General features: G+C 44.1%; 2 protein-coding genes across 5 annotated transcripts in view; both read right to left on the bottom strand.

Moving 5' to 3' along the window:
* Positions 1-18,726, bottom strand: part of LOC147432849 (uncharacterized) — a 169,208-nt gene that overhangs the window by 61,086 nt on the left and 89,396 nt on the right. For all 4 annotated transcript variants that reach the window (XR_015185466.1, XM_086491662.1, XM_086491660.1 and 1 more), the window contains one exon: positions 1,966-2,048. Coding sequence is in view for 3 of the 4 variants with exons in the window: in XM_086491662.1 (XP_086347788.1) it covers positions 1,966-2,048 (83 nt within the window). In the remaining variant the exon portion in view is untranslated. The remainder of the gene's footprint in view (positions 1-1,965; positions 2,049-18,726) is intronic.
* Positions 2,140-12,810, bottom strand: LOC147432851 (uncharacterized). Its single transcript, XM_086491491.1, has 4 exons — positions 12,622-12,810; positions 12,393-12,533; positions 10,200-10,814; positions 2,140-2,211 (listed from the first exon to the last, which is right to left on the bottom strand). The coding sequence occupies exons 1-4, from the start codon at positions 12,808-12,810 to the stop codon at positions 2,140-2,142; spliced, it is 1,017 nt and encodes a 338-aa protein (XP_086347617.1).

The following is an 18,726-nucleotide window of genomic DNA, read 5'->3' on the forward strand; positions in this document are numbered from 1 at the left end:
TCCGCGACCTCATACACCGCGAGCTTCTCAAGAAGCTCCAACCTCTTCTCGGGAGATACTCGAGGGCAAAACTTCACCTTGTGACGGGGTTCATGAAGAAGATGGGCTCGCACTTTGTTTGCACCACCCGTTCTCCTGTATAGGCATAGCTTGCACGTCCATGGTCTTGCACCGCAACCTTTACCATGCGTGTTAGAGTCACCTTCATCCCACCACGATCATGTTTGCACGGCGGACCTCCTTCGAGAAGAGCTGGCTTGAGAAGTGGAGTTAGCTTGAGATGACATGATGGTGGAGAGAGTAGAGCTAAGAGGAGAGCTTGTGTGGAGAGAGAGTAGAGGAGAGCTTCAAAGTTTAGAGGGTAGAAGAGGGAGAGAGTGGGTAGAGAAACTCAAGGGTAGAGCTCGAGCCTTGAGCGCCTGTAAGTAGACTGTAGACGGTGTAGAGTCTAGATAGTAGACGGTAGAGAGGAGAGCCTTCATTGAACTTGAGAGAAGATTAGGCCCAAGGGTGCTCTTATAGGCTCCCAAGGGCCAAAGCCCCCAGAAAAGTAGACGGTGGCTGCCTCTGTCCGTTAAAAACAGTCACTTTTTCAAGTTTTAAAAAACTGTTCGTTCCCGGCTGTCTCAGCCCCGGTCCCCATCTGTCCCCGGTACGGCAGGCTGCGTTCGCGCCGGTCGGATGAAAATCCGGCCGTTCCCAGCCGTCCCCCTCCGTCCCCGGCCCGGTTACCCCCGTTTTGCGTCCCTAAGCCCCATCCCCTCCGTCCCCTGTAACTATGCCATTCACACCTTAGGAGATCAACGGGATTATAAGACCAGATTTCAATAAAGGACATGGATGACTCGTCCTTGAAGTTGGGAATGAAAACGGCTTTTTACGAGTAACATTTTTTTCACATCACTGAGGATCGATTTAGTTTACGGCCAAGACATGGATTCCCACCCCTCGCACAAGCTTCAATGTGTCATAGGACAACTTCGGGCCTATTTTCATTAGCTATAGGTAGAGGCACATAGATACACTTTGGTACCCCTGGAGCAGCTGTGAGAGGTTTGAAGCTTTCTGCAAAGATTTACGCTAATTTGCCTTTTAGGATTGATCACACTTCATAGGGTCTGTGACACCGCCCTAAACATGAAATGGTATTGACGTATGTGCACACACACTTAGGACCACTAGGACACCTTCTCCCCTCCCTAGGAGGTCTATTCCCCCCAGCTTGTATAAACGCCCACATCCATAGGGCTTCTTTAGGCCCTCCCACAATCTCTAATGCATCTATTTTTATGGTGGTCTTACATAATGGACATATCTCATATGTAATGTGTATGTACATGTGCCCAATGAGCTGCAAACTAAGCTTGCTTTTACATGCTAAACATGTTTGTTTGTTGATTGATATCACCACGCATTAAGTGAGGGTGGTCGAAGAATTTGTTTCAGTAACATGGAAACTTGTTATGCTCATGTTGAGTCTAGAGTAAAGGAGAATGTAGTGACAGGAAATGCAAGTGCATAAGAAAAGGTTGGAGGACCCTAAGAGTCAGCCAGTAGTTTTATGGAACCCACATACTGTGTACTTTTGTAGAAAGTAATACAACTTCGTGTGTTATGTGCCCTTGAGCTTCTCCTTCTTCTTCAAGCTTTGTGTGTGCATTCCTGTACCATTATCTACTAGTGTTTTCTGATTCACATGAACTTCCATCTAAAAACCTTTTCTTTATCTTAGAAATTTTTTTGCAACAACATAGCCACCTTGCTATTTGTGTATGCACAGCACCTCTCACACATGTTATTGGTGTATATAATTTAGAATAAAGCATGATTAACATGTAAATCTTGGATTAGGATAGACAGCTTGTTTTACTGATCTTTATTGCTAGTTATTTTGATTCGACTGCTCTAATGCCTCCAAACAAAGACCTTGCTCAAATGGTATGGGAGAGTTTAAGTTCAGAATACCTTCTCTTCAAGTGTTCCATCTCTCTTTCCACCTCTCTGAATCGTAAACGCATGGCTCGTTCTGATTCTCTTGCACGGCACACCTGTAGATTTGGGAATATTATCAACAATATAGTCATCTCTATAGTTAATTAGATAACCTTGTAATCTCTATGTATAATCAACTTGATACAATCATCGAAGCTTGTTCAAAACATGACAGATTAGCTGCTTTAAAGGAATTCCTTCATCAAGTATGACATTAACCTTTAAAATATTTTTAGGAAAAGAGGCGGTGAAAGGTAATCAACAGAATAATGTGAAAGATTTTCTTGACAAAGAAATGAGCAATTTGCCAAACAAAAAGTTCAGGAGAGACGAAATCGCCTTAAAACAATACAAAACAGCACATTCATAGCTACATAACCAACAACAATAAACCAAAATTGAAATATCTCGATTCATAAACCCAAGGCAAAAACAGGAACTCCCACAACCATGCATTACAGAATGAGGTTGAACCCTAACGTTACTCCTTGTTCAGACATGAAATGCATAAAGTACATTTTTGCACTTTCACAATGCCAAGAAAATTATGCGCTCAAAATTATAGGACCAATTAGTAATTAAAAGAAAAAATTATATATCTTTGTATGAAGAAAACAATTTAGTAAAAAAGACCACAATATTTGTTATAAAAGAAGCAGGAGAATATTTTATTGAAGCCACCGTTACTATGCATACTATGAACTAGTCTGGCATCCCTCATCTTACAAAAGGTTAAGCATGATTTTCAAGTTTCAGCAAGTAAACACTCTTCTCTTCCTGTCAAAAATGCCACTTGGTGGTCTTCCCACTCTTTCTGAAATCTATTAAAGTAAACCCTAGAGGGCATAAACCTGGAGGAAAAAATCATACAACGTAGAAGCTGATTACAACATGGCTACATAGATGGAACCCTTCGACCATGGAGATCAAAATAATCCAAGCATCGAGCTCCTGGACTTAAGTCAAAGAGACCACCTCAATTCAACCTTGAGAAAGGAGCGAATAAACAAAGCCAGAACCATACACGCTACTAAGCCTTGCCAGCCAGACTACTTCCGCTAAGGCTCGAACCTCTGTGTTCATTGCCCCTATACTTAAGTTTTAGATCAGCCTGTCCAGACCCATATTTGCATTTTCCTGATGCCCGAGCTCCCACTTACCAGTACCACTGTCGTAACTAGTGCCCCTTAAGTTAGGAATATAGATAAAAAAATAGCAGCCATAGCCACTCCGATTTGTAGCCCAGCAAACTATCAGACCCATAGCATCCCCAAGAGGCGCCTAGCATATAGGAATCTCTTTATGTTGGTTGGAGTGATGGAGCATAAGATGGAGTCCAACATCTCTTTGTACAGATCTGAGAATTGTATTTAGTCATCTTTGAGTGTGCCTTTCAATTAAGATCTGCAAGAAGGTGAAAGCATCAGAAATGGTTGTCTACTTTCATCAATATTGCAATAGTACTATTTTGGTGATAGGGTACATGCCCTTGATGTCAGAGTTGCATAGTAGACAGAAAGAAAGTAAGAGAGAACATAAACGTCTCTAAAAGGTCAATTCAGTCAAAATATACAAGACATCACTAAAAAGCTCTCTCTCAATGGGATATATCTCCCCTGGGATAATGCTTCTCTGCGTGGTCAAGTTGCCTTGGCATCTTCTTCCTGATAGCACTCAATGATAGTTCTGATCTGTCTATTGTGTGAACATCCAGGTCTCTTTTCTAATGGAAGTGAAGTCTTGCCCAGATGAGCGTGCACTCCTCCATAGAGTGACATTTGTTGAGAATCTTAATGAGGAATCCCTGCTGATGTTGGTGAAGCTCGTGTGGTGTCAGAAATCATACTCATACTGGGGCGGATGATGATGAAGAAATTGGTGACCATGCTATGCCTGGATGCGCCACACTGAATATAACCGGCACATAGACTCGCTAGAGGGCGGTATACTTTAGCTTTCACCCGACTTTACACTATTAAACTTTACGACACAGAGGAACTTCACAAATAACCATGTGACTGGAAATTACACTTCAAACAAAACACGGCCTGGGAGCTAGAGTGCTTCCATGCACCCAATGACACCGCATTGACCCCAACGGTTGACACCTCTCTCGGTATTTCTTTATTCAATCAAAACTTTGGAGAAAACCTATAAATTTCTTCCAGTTGTCCCACTTTTATCGGGATTAAAATGACCTACTCTAGCCCGAATTCGGCAATATAACCGCAATACGAGGCTTCACACACACAAATTCCCAAGCAAAAAATGACTTTCCAGGCGAATTTGAGCACTTTCCAAAAATCGGGCGAGAAATTTCAGCACACTGAATTCTCTGTTTCTGCCCCGAAAATGCACCAGAACACCTGTAGAGCGATCCCATAGCTTCCCCGAAGCTCCTGGGGGTATTAGGGATCGAAAAGAGTCAAAACCCTAAACCTGGAAAAATACACAACAGGCTGTAATTTTCTGTTCGGGCTCCATTTCGCATGCTGGTCGCATCCGTAGCAAGCCCTCGAGCTCCCTCATGCACCTGTAGGGCTACTTGCCCTTTGGGTCGGGATGAGATTTCTCGCGTGAAATCTCTCCGAATTCACCTGTAGTAGCTGGGGGGGGGGGGGGGGGGGGGGGGGGGGGGATTATCAATTAGTGAATCCAATACCTGTGAAAGACGCTCTTGCCTAGGGTTAGGATTTCAGCACAATTAGGGTTTCGGACAAAATTAGGGTTTCAGATTTTAGGGTTAGGGTTTCAGCAGAATTAGGGTTTCTACTTTTAGGGTTAGGGTTTCAACAAAATTAGGGTTTCGACATGTCAACAGTTTGTTACATCTCCCCTTCTTGAAAGAGAGTAATCGTCCGTGATTACAGCATATCTGCAAAACAACTCAAGTTAGCTCAGAAATTTCCCAAGGTCATTCCGAGGGACAATCAGTTTGCTCTTTTTATTAAGGAGTTAGCTTCTCCTTTCTGCTCTTTTGATCCAGGAGTTAGCTTCTCCTTTCGGCTGTTTTGATCAAGGAGTTAGCTTCTCCTTTCGTCCAGATCGGAACTCTCTTGATATTCCGGCGTAGTAAAATTAGCCATCACACCCAAACCGTACTGATCTTCCACGGGTGTCTTGATGCACTAAAATTACATACCCAGGCAATCTCATCTAATTAGGAATATTCAGTGGTTGGCACATCACAATGCAACACAAATGCTTACATATGGATGTTACAAGACATAGAAACATAAAGCCGCCAATGAATACTCCTCCCACATAACCTAACAAGGTCCGGGTTGGGAGATATTCAACGACTCCCTTATCACTCCTCCCACATAACCTAAAAAGGTCCGGGCCGAGAGATATAAAGGCCTTTTACAACCAAACGCCCGCCACACCGCAGCCTGCGTCGTTTGGAGGTGCTGAGACTAACCATTGCTCAGACTTCTTAATACTCCTCCCGCATAACCATCCAGGTCCGGGCCGGGAGCCACAACAACAATACTCCCCCCGTAAATAACCACAAGGGTCCGGGCCATGAGTAAAAAAAACAACACTTTTCAATCATTCAATACTCCCCCCGCAAATAACCACAAGGGTCCGGGCCATGAGTATGAACAAGCATTCTCAAACATCATCTCTTACTACTCCACCCCGGAGTAAAATCACCAATCATTGAAACTAGTATTAAAATCAAAGTCAAACAATTCAAATCGGCTAACGGCCGTTTCACATTGGCCATGCAATGCCCGAGCATTTGTAATTTGAATAAGAGGGGCCCAAAAAAAAATAAAAAATCAAGGGAAAGAAACCAGCAATATATATAGTGGTTGTCATAGTCTCATGACATACCCTCCTCTTGAAATCGCAATCGTCCTGGATTGCCTGCATCCTATACATGCCACAGATGATTTAATGTGGTTAGCACCCTTTTATCAGTGTATACGCAAGAAATACTATCAAACATATGTACAAGTGACTTAATGAAACCTTCATACTTTTGTCAAACAATGTACACTTCTATTGCACTGAATCCTTATGTACATGTGAAGTGCCAAGTCAGCAGTTTGTTACAATTGAGCCTAGCCACGTAGATGTAAACATTTGCTTGAAGTAAACCCATGTGGCGGGTGCTTGTCCTTGCGTCAACAATATCGTCCACCATGTACGCACATTACCTTTCAAGAAAGTGACAGCTTTCTGACCTTCTAGTATCGTCCACCATGTACGCACATTACCTTTCAAGAAAGTGACAGCTTTCCTGACCTTCGAGGCTTCTGTAAAATTCCCCCTACATAAGCACTATCAAACTGCTGGAGGAAAGTGAGAGCCTTCATCTTATCAACAAATCCGCTGAAAGTATCAAGTATGGTTTTGGCGTTTCCAATGCTCCCAAATTATCATAGGGAAGTGTCTGCGACATGGGCATTGTAATAGGAATCATCCGTGCCCCTTGGCCATTGACATTTTGAGTTTCTGGTGCCATATTTGCCTACTCGTTGAAAAAACCAATCATGCTAAAATTGTTGTGTGGCACCCCAAACTGGCCCTAATTGCATTGAGCCCTTGCTGCATGCCAATATTACCATACATGGGGTTTGGCATCATGCCTTGCATACCCCCAGAGATTGTTCCGAGCATATATTGCTGATTTCCAGGCGCATAACCAACCATGCTCTGAAACACAAACCCACCCCCGAAATGATGAGCGCGCGGCGGTGTGTGCAAGTGAAAGAGCACGCGAGGAAGTGTAGTGTGTGTGCAGAGAAGGGAGGCGAAGGCAAGCAGGAGAGCTAGCGCTAGCAGGAGAAGAGAGAGCACGTAAGTTTTCTTCAAAGGGGATAAGTAAGTGAGTTTGTAAACTCACTATCCTTTTTATTGTATAAGGACCAATTTAATAAGTTAGTGGCCAAGTTCAATGTGAACTTGGCCAAAGGTTAGTAACCTTTAAAATGTACATTAAAGGGGGCCATTTGGACCTTTAACCCAACAACCTCCCACTTAAAGGCATAAATGGCGCCTTTAAGCTACGTGACTCCCACCATCTCTATGCATAGATGATGTTGTGCTTTGGGTAAGCACTTAGTGAGAGCATCGGCTGGATTTTGTGATGTATGGACCTTAACCAATGTAATAAGGCCATCCTCAAGCACTTCTCGTATGAAGTGATACCGCACATCAATATGCTTTGTGCGTGCATGAAACATGGCGTTCTTTGCCACACATATTACTCTGGCTATCACAACCAAGCATAGGTGCCTTGGCAGGCAAACCGAACTCATTGCATAGGCGTGCTAACCAAAAAGCTTCTTTGGAAGCTTCAATGGCTGAAATATATTCAGCCTCTGTCGTAGACAATGCAACAATCTTTTGCAATCTAGAACACCATGAAACAACACCTCCCGCAAGAGTAAATACATAGCCACTTGTTGATTTCCATGTATCCACATCACCAGCCATGTCAAAGTCCCAAAATCCTTTCAATTCCATTGGTCCTTTACCATAGCAGAGGCTTTTTTTTTTAGTCCCTTTCAAGTACCTCATAATGGACTTCACTGCATCCCAATGCAACCTGCCTGGATTAGCCATAAACCAGCTCACAACTCCCACTGCATGGGCTATGTCATGCCTAGTAGCAACCATAGCATACATAAGTGACCCACAAGCTGAAGCATAAGGCACACTTTGCATGTCATTGGCTTCTTCCTTTGACTTGGGACAATCATCCTTGGAGATTTTAACATATGGCTGTAATGGCACACTAAGAGGCTTTGCTTCAACCATGTTAAATCTGTCCAACACTTTTTCAATGTACTTTTCTTGCGACAAATACAATAGGCGCTTGTCTCTTTGCCGTGTAACACGCACTCCAAGTATATGTTCAGCTGCCCCAAGGTCTTTCATTGAAAACACAGATTTCAGCTGCTCTTTAAGAGCATCAACAGTGCTTCTTTTCTTTGCAACTATCAACATATCGTCTACATAGAGCACAAGAATGATAGGGCTGCCATCCTCATCACGTCTGGTATACAAACAATGGTCTGCATGGCTTCTTTTGTAACCATGTTTAAGCATGAAGCGATCAAACTTCTCGTACCACTGTCTACATGATTGTTTCAGCCCATACAAGCTTCTATTGAGCATACATACCAAATGTTCCTTGCCAGGGATGACAAAACCCTCGGGTTGCTTCATGTAAAGCTCTTCTTCCACATCACCATGCAAGAAAGCGGTATGTACATCCATTAGGTCCATTTCCAAATCAAGAGCAGCCACCATGGCAAACAGTACACGCAAAGTGGTCATCTTCACAACAGGAGAACACCTCCTGAAAGTCTATGCCCTCGGTTTGAACATATCCCTTTGACACAAGCCTTGCCTGATACTTGGGTTTTGCATCAACAGTTTTGATTTTATACACCCATTTGTTAGGAATAGCCTTCCTTCCTTTGAGCAATTCAACCAAATCCCAAGTATGATTAGCATGCAAAGCTTTAATCTCTTCCTGCATAGCAAGCTCCCACTCGTCGCTGTGCTCACATGTCTTTGCCTCTTTATACGTAAGAGGCTCTCCCTCATCTGTCAACATAATGTAATGCAAAAAGGGGTCATATCAACTCACAGACCGTCTTTGACGAGTAGACCGCCTCACCCAATGATCCACATTATCTGGCAATGGGTTTACATCAGGTGGCACGACAAAATCATCAACAATGGGCTGTTATACATCATTTTCAGCACCATTTTCAACATTGTTTCTTGGCTGCAAATGCCCTTCAGGAGCCTCAATTTGTTGTCCAACATCATCTGGCTCAAACACCATTAGATCATCTACATTTTCAGCCATTCGTGATGCATCCTGAGGGTCAAAATTAGGCCTAACAGGTGGCTGGTCATGCTGAAACTTCACCCTTTTATGGTCATGCTTTGAGGCACAATTGTTTTGAAGCAGCCTTGCCTCATTAAAAACAACATCCCGACTGCGTACAACCCTTTTGAGCTGAGGTAACCAAATCCTGTAACCCATTTCCCCTTCTTCACCATATCCCATGAAGAGGCCTTTAATGGACTTCGCATCTAGTTTACTTCTCAACTCATGTCTAACATGCACAAAAGATTCGCAACCAAAAATGCGTAAGTGATCATATGAAGCAGGCTTGCCAGACCAAACCTCTTCAGGGATGTACCTTTCAAAGACATGTGAGGGGATCGATTGCATATATGCATTGCAGTTTTCAAAGCTTCTCCCCAAAATCCATGAGAGAGATTAGCTGTGGACAGGATGCATCTCACCCTCTCACAAAGTGTCCTATTAAATCTTTCAGCCACACCATTAGAAGAGGGGCTGTATGGCACGGTAAGCTCCCTCTTAATACCCAAATTTTCACAAAACTTGTTAAATTCAGCACTTGTGTACTCCCCCCCATTGTCTGTACGCAAGCATTTTAGCTTTCTACCTGTTTGGGTGGTCACAAATGCATGAAATCTCTTAAACGCAGCAAAGGCTTCATCCTTAGGCTTATGCAAATAAACCCAAATTTTCCTAGAATGATCATCAACAAAGGAGACAAAATAACATGCACCACCCATAGACTTAGTAGGCATGCTACATACATCAGAATGTACAAGATCAAGCACACAAGATTTACGAGAGACACCAGAGTAATAAGAACGCTTTACTTGCTTGCCATATTGACATTCATTACAAAAATCAAGCTTTGTGCCTTTAGCATCAAGCTTGTTCAAAGTACAAAGCTTAGAAAGGCCTTTTGGCTCATATGGCCAAGCCTCTTATGCCACAACTCCATGTGAGAGTTAATTTCAGCCAATGCAATAAACTTGCCCAACACGGCCTTTCCATGCATGCAGTAAAGTGTACCTTTCTTTGTGCCCTTTACAATCAGCCTTGAGCCTTTGGTCATTTTCCATGATCCTCTCTCAAACAAGACGCTATAACCATGCATATCCATCTGACCAACAGAAAGCAGACTCTTCTTGATTCCCGACACATATCGAACATCATGCAAGACAAGCTCACTTGTGCCATCTATGGAGAGATGCACAGTGCCAATACCCTCAATGGAACATGCATGATTGTTTCCAAGGTATACATGGCGACGCTTGCCTGCATCAAAAGTATAGAAACACTCCTTGATAGGAGTCACATGAAATGAAGCACCGGAATCAACAATCCAAGTCTGGGACAATGCATCATTTACAATCAACAAAGCATCAATAAGATCACTCTTGGTGATCTGCATGTCTTGTGAATAAACATTTAGAGAGGCATCATAGTCATAAGCATCACCATTTGACAAAGTGGCACACAAGATGTCCTCTACATCTGACAGCTCCTCAATCACGACACTAGAAGCCACATTGGCCTTCTCTTTGTCCTTTGAGCTATCTTGTGCATCTGCCTTGACTTCCTTCTTCTCTTTCTTTTTGTCTCCGCCATTCTTTTTCCTTTCTAACTCAGCTTTATAGTACCTGCAATCAGGTTTCTTGTGACCTTTCCTGCCACATTGATAGCAAGTCACATCACCCTTGCCTTTGCTTGCATTTCCCCTTTCTTTACTCTTACTCTTACTCCTTTGTGCATAAGCATTCTTCTTTTCTGTCCTGCCTCTAACCATGTTGGTAGAGTTGCCTCCCTCTCCACTTGCTTTCCTCCTGATTTCTTCATTCAAGATAGAACCCCTAACACCATCAAAGGTCAAATTGGGGTTATTGGACAACGAAACCACCAAAGTTTCCCATGACTCAGGTAAGGTCATAAGCAAGAAGATAGCTTTCAACTTATCATCAAAAGGGGGCAAGCCAGAATCCTGTAACTGCGACAAAGTACCTGCGAACAATGACAAGTGCTCTGCCGCGCTCTTGGACTATCTAGTTGCATGCCAACAAGTTTTCGCATAAAGTGCACCTGGTTGACAGGCGTTGTATTTTCATACATTCCCTTCAACTTCTCCCACACATCAAAAGCAGTCGTGAGACCTTTCACATCAATGACGGTCTCATCTGTCATGGCCATTTTAATATATGTAACAGCTTTCCTGTTCATGCTAACCCATGCTTCATCTGTCATATTCTGTGGCTTCACCTGTTCAAGTGCCCCTTCGCAATCTTTAAGAAATAGGATTCCTTGAAGCCTGTCTTTCCAAAGATCAAAACCTGTTCCATCGAACCTCCTAATCTCGGAGAGGTTCTTCACATCCGAAGAAGATGAGGTCATAGAGGGATAATACGCTGAATTTTTGGGCAAAATGCGCAAAAGTCGGAGTATAGCCTCACAGAGATGTGCACTACAGCTCCAAATGGTCACAGGAGCAATTTGGGGCAAAATAGGACGATTTGGACACAAAATTCAATTTCTGAAATTTATGCGCAGGAAATTTCAGCGAGCGAAATTGTGCTCGAAAACAACAAATTTAGTTGTTTTTAACCTCAGAAGACATACATAAAGCTAATACACAGCCTTTGGAAGCATGTAAGCGCAAAAGCCCCAATTTGTCGCATCAAAATTGCATGAAATTGAGCCACAGATGGTCATACAAAGACAAAATTTATCAAATGTGCGTGGATTGCATCTATTTGCACTTTCCCCAATGTAATCGCACCATAAAAACACTTGCAAAAACCTGCGTAAATCTGAAATTTGCTTAAAACGCCTGTTTAAGGGCTTGTTTTTGGGCAATTTCAGGGTTTTCGGGTAGCAGGGACTTAGCAAAAGTATTCCCACACTTTAATATATCATTTGCAAAACCTGTATTTTGCTGTCATAACCTGTAATTTCCTATTTTTGACCTAATTTCAGCCTGTTTTAGGTCAATTTTGGTTTCCGGGAGCTCTTTAATGTCCGGGGACGAGTCCTTTGGCAACGAAATTGCAAAATCTCGCGTGAAGTTAACCTTCTTGGCTGAAATTCAGCGTTTGCAGGTTTGGGAGCAAACCCTAATCGGGCACTGATACCAGTTGATGAGCACGCGGCGGGGTGTGCAAGTGAAAGAGCACGCGAGGAAGTGCAGTGTGTGTGTAGAGAAGGGAGGCGAAGGCAAGCAAGAGAGCTAGCGCTAGCAGGAGAAGAGAGAGCACGTAAGTTTTCTTCAAAGGGGATAAGTAAGTGAGTTTGTAAACTCACTATCCCTTTTATTGTATAAGGACCAATTTAATAAGTTAGTGGCCAAGTTCAATGTGAACTTGGCCAAAGGTTAGTAACCTTTAAAATGTACATTAAAGGGGGCCATTTGGGCCTTTAACCCAACACGAAATACCCCGGATGTACCGTGGGTGGTGGAAGAACCTATTGCATAGCTTGGAAATTGGTTCCCTGTCCATTTGATCCAACATTTAATGTCTGGAAGGTGCTTGGCTGAACTGATATTGCCTGTGGAATTGAGTGCCCTAACCACCTGTTCGTCGACGACAGAAGGAATTTGTCTTGCAGTCCCAATTGATTCCACAAAATGCGAGTGCTCCCTGCCCTGTTGGGACGCATAAGGGACCTGGGCTTGAGCCTCAACGGGCTCTCCTACATGAGAAGGTTGCCTTGTCTGCCGTGACACTAGTAACGCTTGCAAAAATTCCATAAACCTAGGATTTTGCACCAACTGAGAAAACGCATTCACATCAGCAACCAACTGTCTTGAATGCATCCTCATCTAGCTGCCTAGTCATAAACCCTTGACCTTGTGAACCATTCACATCAACAAAAGGTGAAGACAAGGGTGGCCGTGAACCCTCGCCAACCTCGAACACTGGATGAGGAACAGCATGTCTGTCCTGTGAATAGGAAGCCTCCCCCCGGGTTTCATTCACTCTATCAGCCATAGTGTAATTCCAAGTTCCTATGCTTTGTGTCCTTGTCGAAAACCAACCAAGGCTCACTTCTTAAGAAAAAAGTAATTCTGTCCCGACGACGGAACCATGTAACTGGCCCGTAGACTCACTAGAGGGCAATAGCCTTTAGCTTTCACCCGATCTTTACACGGTTAAACTTTACGACAAAGAGAAACTTCATGAATAAGCCTGTGACTGGAAATTACAATTCAAATAAAACACGGCATGGGAGCTAGAGTGCTTCCATGTAGACAGTGACACTGTTGGCCCCAAAGGTTGGGGCCCCTCTCGGTATTTCTTTATTCAATTAAAACTTTGGAGAAAACCTGTAAATTCCTACGAGCTGTCCCACTTTTATTGGGATGAAAATGACCTACTCTAGCACGATTTTGGCAGCATAACCGCAATAGGGAGCTTCAGAGACAAAATCATGTAAGGTGCAACGGAAGTGAATGTTGAACTTTGCTCAAGATGAGTGTTCCGAACTGTCCTCAAGGGTTCCTTTTACTTACGGAAGGGAGAGCCTTCCGTGCCTTTAGTGAGAGAGTGCAATGGACACAAACAAAGTGGTGAACACTGTGAATGAAGGTGCTAAGACTGAGATATAGAGAGAGAAGAATATGACACCAGAAAGTTGTCAAACTCTCCTCTGAAGGTCCCACTCTCTTTGGCGAGAGCGGTCTACTTATGATTGCACAAATCTCTACAATGCTTGGACTTGCCGACAATGTCGACGACGATGAGACGGGCTGAAATCCGAAAATGCTAATGGTTGAAATCTGCAAATCTTTATCTGCTGAATTCTGACTCTATGTTGATGACGACGGCGATGACGACGATGCAACGACAACGCGGTGTCAGCATCTGCGTTTTCCGGGCTGAAACTGCAAACTACGCTGGATCTCACCGTGCGGTGAGGATCTGCTACGGGAAGGTGAGATCTGCGAGGTTTGGGGGTTCTACTGCGATGTCGACTGCTGAAAACTGAAAACGCTAGTCCTTCTTGATGCCTTGTCGCGAAGAATCTACAAAACGTTGGTTGGTCTTGTTGATCCAAAAACGCTAGGCTGAATTCAGTCTTATGCTGCTACTGATTGTCTTGCAATGCAAAACACTAGGCTGATCTACTGTTCTACGGTCGCCGGGAATCTGCAAGTGCAAAAATTCCAAGGCCGGTCGGTGGATGCAAAAACGCTAGGGTCTCTTGCTGATGCAGAAAACGCTAGGCCTGCTAGGGGTCTTGTTGAGAAGGTGCCTGTCAAACTGAGTTCCTGCTGCCTCTTTTGCCAGAAAGTGCTAGCGTTGGGTTTTCTTAACAAAAGTCACTTAATAAATAAGTGAAAAATGGCTAAAATAGGAAAATAGGTCTATGTACCGTAAAAATGTTACTAATGGGTTCTGATGGTAATCTAATGATCATGTTGTGTGCAACCAGAGGATATGTATCTACTCTAAGTGCCTGGACATGCACGGTCTGCAAACAGATTCACAACAGTGCCAGAACACTTCCTATTCTAGACTGACTAAACTGAACTGAACCCTTGTCATGAATTAGCTTGTCCACGTACACATAGGGTTAGATGTGCACGTGACATCCCCTCCTTTTCAAAGTGAGGTACTGGTACTGAGCTGTATTGCGTCGAGGGAGATCGCCAACAGCGTCTGGAATCCTGTGAAGGACTCTTCACCGGCCCACTCTGATGCTTGGGTCATACGACACTTGAACTTCATAAAGGTCTGCAACGCTTGCTTCTTTGGGCCGCGCCGAAAGCGACAAAGTTATCTGTGGCTCCTTCCATGCTGCAACTTCGTCTATGGTCATGCGTCTACCTTCTTCAAGAATCTCCGAGGCTGAAAATTCCTGAAACCACTTCCAACACAAAAACATGAACATACCCATTCTATGTAAAGTGACTGGAAAAATACTAGTCCTTTGAAAAAACTGTGCATGCAATGCAGATGGACAAAGTGACGGAGTGCCAAACCGTTCATCAAACACATGCAAACAATGGGGTCGAATCTTAACTTTCTGATCTAAATCAATCAACTGTAGCAAATCACAATGGAAATGCCGATGCTTGATGCTCAATCTTTCTTCTCCTCTTTCTGAGACTGTGTCATGCCAAGGAAGAGACATGCAAGTAAGGTGCAGTGGAAGTGAATGTTGAACTTTGCTCAAGATGAGTGTTCCGAACTGTGCTCAAGGTTCCTTTTACTTACGAAAGGAAGAGCCTTCCGTGCCTTTAATGAGAGAGTGCAAGTGATCACAAACAAAGTGGATAAACACTGTGAATGAAGGTGCTGAGACTGAGAGATAGAGAGAGAATAATACGACACCAGAAAGTTGTCAGACCCTCCTCCGAAGGCCCCACTCTATATGGTGAGAGCGGTTTACTTATGATTGCACAAATCTCTACAATGCTTGGACTTGTCGACGATGAGGACGACGACGGGACGAGCTGAAACCTGAAAATGCTAATCGCTGAAATCTGTAAATCTTTATCTGTTGAATTTTGACTCTATGTAGATGACGACGATGCAACAATGACGCGCTGAAAACGCAGATGCTGAAATATGCGTTTTCCGGGCTGAAACTGCAAACTAGACAGGATCTGATCATGCAACGAGGATCTGCTACGGGAAGGTGAGATCTGCAAGGTTTGGGGGTTCTACTGTGATGTCTTACTGCTGAAAACTGAAAACGCTGGTACTCCTTGATGCCTTGGTACGAAGAATCTGCAAAACACTGGTTGGTCTTGCTGATCCAAAAATGCTAGGCTGAATTCTATCTTCTGCTACTGCTGGTTGTCTTGCAATGCAAAATGCTAGGTTGATCTGCTGTTCTACGATCACTGGGTCTGCAAGTGCAAAAACGCCAAGGCTGGTCTATGGATGCAAAAAAGCTAGAGTCTCTTGCTGATGCAGAAAACGCTAGGCCGGCTGGGGGTCCTGCTGAGAAGGTGCTTGTCGAACTAAGTTCCTGCTACCTCTTTTGCCAGAAAGTGCTAGCGCTGAGTTTTCTTATATATTAACTTAGGCAATTTGCCCTACCCACTTTCCCAACAAAAGTCACTTAATAAATAAGTAAAAAATGGCTAAAACAGGGAAAAAAGGTCTATGCACTGTAAAAATGCTACTAATGGGTTCTGATGATCATGCTGTGTGCATCTAGAGGATATGCATCTACTCTAAGTGCCTGGACATGCATGGTTTCCAAACAAACTCACAAAAGTGCCAGAACACTTCCTATTCTAGACTGACTGAACTGAATTGAACCCTTGTCATGAAGTAGCTTGTCCACGTACACATAGGGTTAGATGTGCACATGACAAATCCCCAGGCAAAAAGTGACTTTCTCGACGCATTTGAGCACTTTTCGAAACTTGGTGAGAAGTTTCAGCATGCTGAATTTTATTTTCCGAGAAAAAGATCCTTCTATTAGTTAATGAAACTTGATATAGTAGCAATCCTTGTCTTCGTGCCCAGATTTTTCGCAGAAGTGGCAATAAGCCCGAAGGGGACAGTCCTGTGGAGGATGCCCTGGACAACGACACAAGCTGCACCATACCATAGCCTTAGTCTCTTGTTGAGACCGAAGCTCTTCTAGCTCTCTCTTGATTTGATCCAAAGCCTCAAGATGTGGGGGTTTCTCCTAGCGAAGAGAGATATTTTTCTCCTCTTGAAGAGCGCGTTGTAGTTTTAGGGCTTCAAGTTCTCTCCGTAAAGAAGTCAATGGATCAGCAAGACTTTCCGGAAACACAGAGGAGGTCTCTATGTGAGGGGAGTTGTTGAACAGCTTCCTAGCCCCCTCTATCCTAGTAGTAGTTGCGATGAACTCCTCCAAAGTGGCGTCAGGCCGGAGACTCTCTCGGAGTTTTTGTTGAGAAGTTTTGGGAAGCGCCTTCTCCACCCACTTCTTCACCATGAATTCACCGGGTTGCTGGGGAAGCTTGGCAACCAGAGACTTGGGTCTTAGTCATAAGCTCTGCAAAAGTCTCCTCTGGCTGGAGCACCATGTTGGCTAACTCATCCAACACCTTCTCCTAGTAGTCACCGGGCCTGAAAGCTGCACAGAACTGTTGCCTTAAGGCTGCCCAAGTTGCAAAATAGTTCTCTGCAAACTGGCTGTACCATTTGTCTACTAAGCCATCCAAGGTGGATGGAAAGAGTACCAAGTAGGCATCTTCCCTATTAAGACCACGACCCCTACAGAGAGATACAAATCTCCTTGCATGGTCGTCAGCATCTTCTGAAGAGAGTCCTTTGAATGTAGGGAACTTGATGTTTACCTTAGCCAACACGCTAGCCAACGGCTCCATGGCCCCTTGCTGAGCCTCTAGCTCAGTAGCTTGTAGGAGAATAGGAGAGAGCTTTACTGGAGAAGGAGATCTCGAAGATGTGGAAGCGGATGACGGAATGGGTGATGTATGTGGAGGGATAGGTGATGAGGTTGATGGACTTCTACTCGGTACCAAAGGTCGTCTTCTGTTATAGTACTTCAGAGGGCTCAGTAGTGCGCTTTGACGCTCGACAGACCGCCTTGTATGTGTCATCTTGTATGTGTCATGCAGTGACAACCAATCCCACCAACCTTCGGGCAAGAAAACCTTGAACTCGCTGAAGACTGGTCTAGACTCTACTAGACCAAGCAAGTGACTAGACCAGGCTGGACCAGGGATGAGGAGGACTAGACCAAGGTCGAGGAGGTCTAGACAGGGACGAGGACAGGTTGGACCAGGGCGAGAGAGGACTAGACCAGTTGGACCAGGCGAGAGGGGAACAGTTGGACCAGGCTATAGTAGAACAGTGCAAGGCAAGGTCAGCGAAGCTAGGCAAGGTAGGCGAAGCTAGATAATCCTAACTAGCTTCAAGATTTGCACCTCACAGAGTGAGATTTCTGTTGAGGTCCCACCGTGATCGCCAAAATGAGAGCACCTGTAGTGCGGATAATGTGTCGTGCTCTCTACAATGGGTGGTCCTCAGTGCAATGTGTGTGACAATCTCACTCAAACAGACTGAATAGAAAGGAAACAATAGCCATCAACAGAGCTCACAAAGACACAACAGCAGACTAGAACATATGACTCGACTATCTCAAAGACTGATACAAACTCTGGCGTGGCAGCACACTCAGCTCCAGCCCAGGACTCACAGGTACAATGGGGGTGTCGAGGCTCAGATGTGCAGGGATGGTGAAGCAGTGCTCTGTGCATAGACTCACTCTAGACAACAACGTACAAGATAATGCAACTGGCCCAAAACGACTACTCATATGTACAACCATAAAGAGCCACCAACGGCTCATAAATGTCTAGTCAGCCAAGTCTATCTCCAAACTGAGTGGTGGTGGTGGCCTGGCCACGATGTCCACTAGACCACCGTCGGTATCCTGCCACGTGTCACTCCCTAGCCCAAAGGGTCTCTCTAGTGTGAACCAGACCAACTGTAACTAACTGTACAACTGTCTGTCTGTCCTGTGAAGTGACACTGTAGCCCTGCTACAGATGTGAGCATATGGTGATACCATTGGTCACGATGATGTCATGTATGATGAGTGCAAGGGCCTTGATTTCACATGAGATCAGTAAAGCAAAGATGGAGGTATAACTATGGTTCCAAGTAAAGACTTTTTGAGACAAAGGATCTGTAGATGTACGGTGTACTATGATATTCGAGGTAGATACCCTTGCTTATTTGGGAGGGTTTTGGGCCACTACGGCGAGTCATGCAGTTAAGGACCAAAGATCTTAGGAGTTATTCTCTTGAAACTCTAGAGTCACCGGACATTTCATTAGCGCAAACAAAAGATGTTTGGAGTTCTCCTCTTGGAACTCTTAAGTCAGTGGACATCCATCAACGCCGACCAAAGTTGTTTGGAGTTCTCCTCTTGGAACTCTAAAGTCTGTG

Source organism: Adiantum capillus-veneris, chromosome 20, assembly GCF_014529385.1.
Source record: "Adiantum capillus-veneris isolate H3 chromosome 20, ASM1452938v2, whole genome shotgun sequence".
Classification (NCBI taxonomy): Eukaryota; Viridiplantae; Streptophyta; class Polypodiopsida; order Polypodiales; family Pteridaceae; genus Adiantum; species Adiantum capillus-veneris.